Consider the following 9,851-nt stretch of genomic DNA (forward strand, 5'->3'; position numbering starts at 1 on the left):
TGGGGATCCTCCATGCTCCCCTTTGACAGGTACCCATTCCTTCCCAGCACCGTTGCAGGTACCATGACCGACTGACAGGACATGTGATTCTATTCCTACTTCTTCTTTTAAAACCCATCAGGAAGAGTTCATGCTGCCCAATACTCCGATACGTGTGTGTGTGTGTGTGTGTGTGTGTGTGTGTGTCTGCGCGAGAGTCTACGAGTGATCATGATTGCACTGGAGGGGTCTACCAAGCAGGGCCACACCCTGACAGAGAGGCTATGGACTCTCACAGGCACCCCACTCTTGAGGAGCTACTGACACTACTGTTCTGTAAGTTCATGCTTACCCTCTCTCTTTAATATTGTAACTTCTATTGCCTGGGTTCTGTCCTCTCCAAGGCCTTCCCCCGCTGACTGGCACGGGGACTCTGATGCTTTTCCTATCTGATGTCAACGACAATGCTCCAACCCTCCAGCCCCATTCCCGACACTTGGAGGTCTGTGAGTCGGCTGGGAGCCAGCCCCTGCTGTTAGAAGCTGAGGATGCAGACCTGGACCCCTACGCTGACCCCTTTACTTTTGATTTGGACAATGCTCAGGGAGACGTGGAAGAGACTTGGATGCTGAGGACAAAGCAGGGGGAAGGTTGGTATGTGTTGGAGGCTAATCCAGACTGGAACAAAGTGTGATTTAGGGTGGGGGACACTAAGTCATCTAGTCTCAAGTACACTTGGAGAGTCTAAAGTCTAGAGTGCATTTTGTGGGAGACCAGCTCTGTCAGAAAGGACTCTGGACATGAGGTCTGGGGTGAACTTGCCTCAGTGGAGTGTTACATGCCTGCTGTCACTACTGGCCTTCTTGACACCATGGATGAAGATGGCTGCACACTCAGATGTGTCTGTCTGTTCTCTTCTCTCTCCCAATTTTCATCTGGGTCCTTGTCCTTGGAGTGGACAGCAGCCATGGCTATAACAATGTGAACGATGCTCTTTGAGCCCAAGAGCATGTCACCACATGAGCTTTTGTGGGGAAGATGTAAAGAAATGTCTATTTATCCCAGCTAGAGAGACTGACGGGCCAAAGGGAGGATTTCATCCTAGCCCAGCTTGACAAGATGGGNGTTCTTACAGGAGCGTGGATGAGTCAAAGGCAGCATCCTGTGGGTGTAGGCAGCATCCTGTGGGTGTAGGCAGCATCCTGTGGGTGTAGGCAGCATCCTGTGGGTGTAGGCAGCATCCTGTGNACTGACGGGCCAAAGGGAGGATTTCATCCTAGCCCAGCTTGACAAGATGGGCGTTCTTACAGGAGCGTGGATGAGTCAAAGGCAGCATCCTGTGGGTGTAGGCAGCATCCTGTGGGTGTAGGCAGCATCCTGTGGGTGTAGGCAGCATCCTGTGGGTGTAGGCAGCATCCTGTGGGTGTAGACAGCATCCTTTGGGTGTAGGCAGGATTCAATGGGTATAGACTGGATTCTGTGGGTATAGGCAGGATCTTGTGGGTGTAGGCAGGATCCTGTGGGTGTAGGCAGGATCCTATTGGCTTAGGTAGGATCTTATGGGTATAGGTTAGGCCCTATGGGTAGAGGCAGAACTCTGTGGGTCTAAGTTGGGTCATGTGGGTATTGAAAAGATCTAGGCAGGTATGAGCAGGATCCTGTGGTGTGTAGGTCAGATCCTGGAAATTTTTAAGGTGCTTGTTTAGATAGTATAATTTACAGTAAGGTTTAAAGGTTACAGGCATTTCTTCTATCAATAAAGTTGTAACATAGGTTCATGAGGAGTGTTGTTTATATTCAAGAATAAGGGGTGCTGAAAACTCAAGGCTGTGGATCATTTTGGCCCAAGTTAGCACAGTTTATCTGGCATCATCATTTGAGGTGTGGTTAGGAAAATACGCGCTGTCCTTGTTGAAGGCAATTTTGAATGCATCANTGGATGTCCAGCAGGAAAGGCTATCCAGATCCTGGGACAAGGGTCCTCTTTTCTGTCCTATCTGCTCCTTGCTTTTCTGAGTTTCTGTCTTGTCCCACTCTCAGAGCCACAGCCCTGGGCAGTAGCGAGGAGATACACAGGGGACCAATGAGCTCACTCATGTCTTTCTGCTCTTGCAGGCCGCTCTGCTGAACTCACAATGCTGAGAAGCGTCCCGCCCGGGGATTACATGGTGCCACTCTTCATAGCTGACAGACAGGGCCTCGCCCAGAAGCAGACAGTCCACGTGAGAATCTGCTCCTGCNGCAGTGGCTCTGAATGTGAGGAGCCTTCGGACACATGGCTCCTGTGGTGGGCCCTGTCCCCAGTTGGTGCAGCACTTACGTTTCTGTCAGGTGAGTGCTTCCTGGGGGCTCAGCCCCTTTCACTGGCCACAGGACAACAGGACATTCTCTGCACGGGTGGGAGATAAGGATGAACTCCAGGCTAGTGCAGGTCAGAGGTTGCCAGACACGCTAATTAACCGAAATTCAGTTTCCANGTGCAGGCAATTATGTAAACAATGGAATCCACAGAGGAACATGGTCCAAAGGTGAGCATATGTTTGCAGTAACCATGGTTACAGCAGTGCACAGGTGTCTAGGTGCCTGAGCACGGCTGAGGTTAATAAGGGCACCGGTTAGTCCAAGAAACAATAGAATATTCTTGGCCAGTTAATATCAAGCAATGAATTCAACACAAGTGTAGGCATCTTTCTGAGTTCCCCCACACGCTGTTAAGCCTCGCAGACAGTCCTGAGATGGTTTAGATGGTTTACCTGTCAGGTAGCAGCTGAGTGGAAGTGAACGGAGCTCGGCCTCCCTTGAAGCCTCTTGCAGAGCTGAGCTTGCACAATTCTTTTCTGTTTTATCACAGCTGCTCTCCTTTGCCTGCTACGGTGCTCCTGCGTATTTGGACCCAAGAGGCTCAGAGGCTTCATCCCAAGTGACAGTGGCCACCAGACACTGATTGTGTATAACGAGGAAAGCAAAGCCCTTTCAGCCCAGGTAGTGACTGCAGAGCAGTGTGTCACATGGCAGTGGTGTCAGTGACACAAACCCGTACAGCACAGGCTTCACAGAGTTACTTATTTTGTGTGTATGTGTGAGTGTTTGCATGTCTGTCTGTCTGCCAGGCACGTGCACTACCTGTAGAGCCCAGAGAGGGTGTTGGATTACCCGGAACTGGACTTATGTATTGTAACTGTCATGAGCTGCCCTGTGGTTGCTGAGAACTGAGCCTGCATCTGCTGAGCTGTCTCTCTAGACCCTCATTTCGTTACTCTTAATTCACGTTTGAGTGACTCACAGGAAAGCATTTCTTCCAAAATTGCACAGCACAGGCAGAGGCATTTGTGTTTTCTATCAGTGTTTCTCAACCACACCAAGTTTCGGCCCTGGGGGAGACACTTGGCATTGCCTGGAGGTACGATTGATGGTCGAAATTAGAAGGTGCTATGGGCTTCTAGTGGGCTGAGTTCAGGGCTATAGTCACATATCACCATAGCTGGGGGACACAGAATCATCCANCTCAGTGTTCCCAGTGCTGGCATGAGAAACCAAGCTTAGGAGAAATGATTCTGCCAGGTTGAGGTTTTCTGGGTGGCCTTGCATGGCTCCCTGGTGGGTGCGGGGATATGAGTTGGCTTCTCTGCCACGGTNAGTCATCCTGAGACAGAACCTCTGCTCCATCCTCTTGCAACACAGAGCGTGAGAAGCACCCTCCCTGGTTTTGCAGGAACAAGACAGTTTCTGCCTTATGTCTTCCTGGCTTCATGTAGCTGAGCCAGCCATGTGCTACCCAAGCTCGCATTCTCTTCTGTGGCCTGGAGCCATGGAGTCAGCTCCCCAGGTAGCAGATTGGAGGACAATGCCCAAGAAACCACCCGACACAGCTCAACCTGCATGAAGTCAGGACCAGCAAGGGCTGGATCTTCTCACCTGCTGCTGCTGAAGCGGAGCCTTGTCTCATCCCTGTAGCTACTTTGGGCTGGGTCAGGTGGTCCATGATCATGTCATGGGCTCCCCTTTCTGTCTTCCCCTGATCTAAGAAACAGCAAAAATGTCAAAATGAAATTCTGTCATTTCTGACCATTAGATATGCACTTTCTCTTTGTGGACACCAAAGACAGGCTGTTCTTTGTTTGATTGNTTTTNTTTTCTCTTTTTCTTGACTCATGGTTCAGGAGATATAAGCCATCCCAGTGAGGAAGGGAATAGGGGCTGGGGTGAATGGGGTCTTGGGGACAGGAGCACCTGGAATGCCTACTCTCACTGTACGAGAGCTCAGGCCAGACCCAGAGTTGTACTGTGACCTTCAAGAGCCCACCCCAGTGACCCACCTCTATGTGCCATGCCTCCCTCCCCAAAGATACCATGAGCTCCCCCAACAGCAGCTAGAAACCAAGTGTTCTGTCCCAGCATCTCTAGTCCTCTGAGAGCCAAGAGCCAGTCAACCCCAGTTTCGATTCCACGTTGGTGAGCATCAACCACCATTAGGTTATCTTGCTGGCCCTGCCTGGGCTTTTGTGTATAAAATGATGTCGGATGTTTCCATTCCCCTGCAGTCTAATGGACTTCGAAGTTAATTAAATCAAAGTCATGTCACACACTGACAAGCGTGGAGCGTATGCTGGCAGCTGACCTCACTCCAACACGTGCATGCCTATTTGTCTCACCATCTCATGTGACCATGCCAGCCAATATAGCTCCTATACCAAGGACATTCTGTTCTTTGGGAAAGACTCCTTCTGAGATGCCACCCATCCACGTTGTCACACTTGGCTGCTAGGATGATTGCTGGAATTATGTGGATCCCCACCCCACCCTGTCTATGGGGAGGCTGGTGGGCCTCACTGAGGCACCCATCAATGTTGGAGTCTCTCNGGGGTGATTTCTGCCACGTGAGGATAGAATGAACCTGCAGGCCATTGCACGTACCTTAAGAGAGGGAGACTTTTGAGGTCTGGGGTCTTCTGATATGATTCAGCCTCCCCACCAGCCACCGCAAATAACAATCAGTAAAGCANCCCCTCTTGCAAATGCACCATCCAGGTGTGTGGGGCAAATGTCTCCTCCCCAGTGACACTGCTGTCATATGTGTTAGGTTAGGTTAGGTTGACGGCACGCAGGAAGCACAGGGGGAAGTAGCACTCTCAAAGCCCGCCCTTAGGTTGCTTGCTGACCTTAATGACTGACCTCAGTTAACTCTGACCTCCGTCATGTTTCTTTCTCTGGTTTTCACAGATGCAGCCAGCTGGGGAAGACCAGATGCCTGCTCTGTCCTTCAACAGAGCTGTTGCCAGTGCCAAGCCTGGGGCGAAGGTAACACGCCTCTGTAGCCTCTGTCTGGTATTAGTTCTGAAGGAGAAACCCCCTGGCAGCTTCCCAGGCCCACATGTGATGAGGNTTCTGGACAAGGACCTGGAGAGGAAAGATCTTCTCCCTGTGCAGTTCAGTGTAGTTTAGGACTGTTTACAAACATGTCCAGCGTTCCTTTCTCTAAGTAGTAGCTGCCNCCATTTTGAAAGCCAAAAATTGAGCCTGGGCTGCCAAATGAATGGCATGGCCAGGGTCTCTGCTTACCTTGTTCATTCGGCCCTGCAAGTTGAGAGGTCTGCCTTGTGCCCATAATTACAGCCATGATGTGTGGGCTGGCACTGCTTTCTCTTTCCTTCTCTAGTCTGGAAGTTTCTAGAGTCCAGAGCATTACCTAGGTGTGACTCATTCGGCAACCCTGAGCTGTGCTGTGCTGTGCATGCCCAGGCCCACTGCGTTCACCCTAGAACAGGAGAGGGGTATTGTGTCTGTTAGTTGCTTTTCTGTGATAAAACACCATGAGCAAAAGCAACTGGCTGAGGAACGGCTTCAGGTATGACAGGAGGGGAGTCTGTCACAGAGAGGTATGGCAGCGAGCAGCAGAGGCAGGAGACGAGAGATCATATCCTGCTGGCACACAGGAAGCCGAGGAGGAACTGGAAGTAGGGTGAGAGTATACACTCTCAAAGCCCGCCCCCAATGACACACTTCCTCCTGACCAGCTCCTTCCTGAAGGAGACACAACCTCCCCAGACAGCAGCACTAGCAAGGGACCAAGTGTTCAAACACGAAATCTCTGGAGGACATTTTCAGTCAATCACCCCCCAGGGATGTCCTTACTTTACAGGGGAGAAAACTGAGGCATTTTGGCCTCTCTGGGTTCCCTTCCTGGGGTCTTGTATAAAATGAGCACATTCATGGTGATGTTTAGACCAGCCTCTGTTCACACTTTCTCAAAGCTAAGGAGCCACTTAACATCTATTGCTAATTCAGTGCTTTAGAGTCTGCTGCAAAGAAGGTGAAATCTCCAAGCCACTGTCCAGCTCCACTGCCAGCTGCATTCCCTTTAAGGTGTGGGTGTGTGCTTGACCCTCTTTGAAATTTTTCTTTATTACTGGTTGGCCAATCTAAATTAAAATAAAGAGGTTATTTTAATTAGGATTTTATTGGTGTGAAGAGACCATGTCCAAGACAACTCTTATAAGGGAAAACAATTCACTGGGACTGGCTTACAGTTCAGAGGTTTAGCCCATTATCATCATGGCNGGCAGCATGGTTCAGTCTATTATCAACCTGACAGGAAGCATAATGGCATGCAGGCAGACANGGTGCTGGACAGGTAGCCGAGNGTTCTANATCATCAACGGGCAGCAGGAAGAGAGACACACTGAGCCTGGCTTGAGCANGTGAGTCTTCAAAGGCCTGTGACACATTTCCTACTCCAATGAGGCCACACCTCCTAATAGTGCCACTCCTCGCGAGCTGATGGGGGCCATTTTCATTCAAATCACCACGGAGGAGATCTTATGCAAACATGGCCTCTTAAGTCAGGCCTCTTAAATCTAAACCATTCCATTTGCTAGCATCCCTCCTAGACCTTTCCCCATGAGCTCAGACACTCACACTAGGGACCGGTGTCAGTCACAGGAGCTCTGGACTCCACATCTCACACCAGCAGGTATGTCGGATACCCATGGAGGAGGATCTTCTNTCCCCACTCCTCTCCCCTCCGAGTCGTCCGCGTCTCTGAGGCTCTGAGCAGGAGAAGCCTTCAGAATCNCTGGGGTTGGCTGGCTCCTTCCGGGGAGGAANTATCACCCAGAACAAACCAGCGTTTCTCCCAGAACCTTGGTGTGATCCTGTCATGGGCAGACCAAGTACCCTCTGCTCTGAGGACTATGGAAGGTTACAGAAGGTTGCTCCTCACTTTAATCACCTCACCAGTGACAGGCAGATAGTTCCTTTGAGGGAAAGGGCCCTTCGAGAAGATTCCATAATGCAAACACCTCCACAATAACAATGCAAGAGGAGAAGCAGCTCCTGAGAGCTGTGTATCCCAACAGTTTNCTTACAATTGTAACTTGTGTTGGTGGCTGTTGTGTGAGGGTTTGGGGTACCTCAGCTGGTAAACTATTTGCTGTACACAAGGACCAGAGGTCAGAGGTCAAGCTTTAGAACCCACATAAAACAAATAAGCGTGTTGGCCACTTGTGACCCCAAACCTGGGAAGGCAGAGGCAGGAGGGTCCCGCTTACAGTGACCCCACCCCACATACATGCCACTTGTTTGATAGCTCTTACCAAACAAAGCACACCTCAGCTCTTCCACAGACAAAAGCAGTTTCTTGTGTCCATCTGAGGGCACCAGAGCTCAATCTCTAAGATTAAAAGCATGCTAGCAAACAATCCTACTCTGAGACCAAACAGAATCCTGGTTCCCAAACCATACAACGTGTAACCCTTTGTACAGGCTTTCTGATGTGAGTGTCCCTGTGTACAGGCTGTGAGTATCTGCTGTGAGTGTCCCTGTGTGTGGGCTCTCTGCTGTGAGTGTCCCCATGTGTAGGCTCTCTGCTGTGAGTGTCCCTGTGTGTGGGCTCTCTGCTGTGAGTGTCCCCATGTGTGGGCTCTCTGCTGTGAGTGTCCCCATGTGTAGGCTCTCTGCTGTGAGTGTCCCCATGTGTGGGCTCTCTGCTGTGAGTGTCCCCATGTGTGGGCTCTCTGCTGTGAGTGTCCCCATGTGTGGGCTCTCTGCTGTGAGTGTCCCTATGTGCGGGCTCTCGGCTGTGAGTGCCTTCGCTGCTGTCTTCAGTGCTCTCCCTTTTAACCAAGAAAAACAGAGTTATCTCAAGGACTCCCAGCCATGCATTTACCTCTGCCTCTGATTTATATAAAATCAGCAAAATATCTTTCTTTTTTTTTCCTTAAATTTAAGGGTTGTGACACTTTCTTTGAGCCAAGAGGAGTGAAAAATTTGCTGTCTTCCACCCCGGTANGTAGAAATGCATGGTACCACAGNCACTGCCTGGTCAAAGCCACTAAAATAAGTGGAGAGACGGAAGTTTCAAAATACAGTCAACACCCAACACGCGTGGCTTAGAAAGGGTTGAGACAGAACCAAGGTGGTGGCTCAGTCTGTAAGGTGCCCAGCAAGCATAAGGTTCTGAGTGAGCACTGCGGTTAGATGTGTCCCTGAGGCTCATTCACTGATCAGTCATCCTAGCCAAACTGATAAGTTTAAGGTTTACTGAGGGACCTTGTCTCACAAAGTGAAGGTTGGGAGCCAGTGAGATGGCTCAGAAGGCAAAATGATTGNCACCCCAGCCCGATGACTAAAGTTCCATCCAGGAATCCATGGTAGGTGGTAGTAAAGAACCAACTCCTTCAAGTTGTCCTCTGACCTCTGCACACACTCCGTGGCACGGACAGGACAACAGCCGCAGTCATACACACACATGTGGCCACAGACACACAACTAATGCATTTTAAAAATAAGATAAATGTAGAGTGGCCAAAACAACAGCTGACATCAATTTTAAGCCTTCACACATACATGCATGCACCAGAGACATAAATGTACTGCACTACACACACACACACACACACACACACACACACACACCCCAAGTAGTTAAGCACACAGAAAGGCACATGGGCATCGGTCCTTGCAGATTCCTTGGCTGCTGAATTGCTGCATACTTGATCCTAGCGGATGCATTTGTGTTTGTCTTTGCGCTGGCAGGCGTTTTGAGATGTCAGGCTGCTGGAGATAGGGTGGGTGGGAGAGATCATCTAATCGATCCATCCCTTCTCGGAGCATCTTTGGTAGCTGAATCCTTCTTTTTCAGTGAAATCCTACCAACCATCCATTCTAAACAAGGCAAATGAGAGGAGGCTTTTATTAAAGCCTGTATTTGATGGGGTATTNATATAACTCCCACTTATTAACCAAAGTGATGGGTTCAAATAATGATTCTGATAAAACCTGATAGCACTTGATTACTGCGGTGAAGTTGCAGAGGAACATTTCCTAAAACCCAGTTCTCCCCTTGTTGGGAATTGCTCTTTGAAGAATCAAGAAATGTTTGGTATGTCCCTGGAATCACCCCATATATCATCAGCATTTGAGCATCTCTGGTCAGCCTATGAAAATTCTTGTCGATTCATTAGACACAAGAAAAAAAAAAAACTTAACTCAAGGTTCATAAAAGCCAATTGGCTTGTCATCCCAGATGGGATTCAAAATGATGACGACCACTTTCAGTTATATTGCAAAAGTAATGTTAAAGAACACAGTTGACATAATCCATAAACACCTAAGAGGAAGTGAAGTACTAGTGAGTGATGACAAGATCATATGACCCAGGGCCAGGGGCTGAGACCAGAGAGGTGCCAAGTCAGGANATGCCACTGTCCTGGCTATGGAAGAGCCTCCTATAGTGTGGTGTTAGGATGCTAAGTTGGCTCAAGGCAAAACCAAATTGAGTCTTTGGGAAGAAGCCAGGCTGTCTTCCAGCCAGGATTAGAAAAGGCATGATAGACCCTGGGGTTCTGTGTTATATACAAAGCCTGCATTCCTCA

General features: G+C 49.5%; 1 protein-coding gene across 1 annotated transcript in view; it reads left to right on the top strand.

Annotated features, from left to right (window-relative positions):
• Cdh26 (cadherin 26) overlaps positions 1-9,851 on the top strand; it is a 75,407-nt gene that overhangs the window by 33,499 nt on the left and 32,057 nt on the right. The window contains exons 8-12 of the mRNA XM_021179904.1: positions 384-629; positions 2,095-2,310; positions 2,831-2,961; positions 5,200-5,277; positions 8,206-8,262. Coding sequence (XP_021035563.1) covers positions 384-629; positions 2,095-2,310; positions 2,831-2,961; positions 5,200-5,277; positions 8,206-8,262 — 728 coding nt within the window. The remainder of the gene's footprint in view (positions 1-383; positions 630-2,094; positions 2,311-2,830; positions 2,962-5,199; positions 5,278-8,205; positions 8,263-9,851) is intronic.

This window comes from Mus caroli, chromosome 2 (genome assembly GCF_900094665.2).
Source record: "Mus caroli chromosome 2, CAROLI_EIJ_v1.1, whole genome shotgun sequence".
Taxonomy (NCBI): domain Eukaryota; kingdom Metazoa; phylum Chordata; class Mammalia; order Rodentia; family Muridae; genus Mus; species Mus caroli.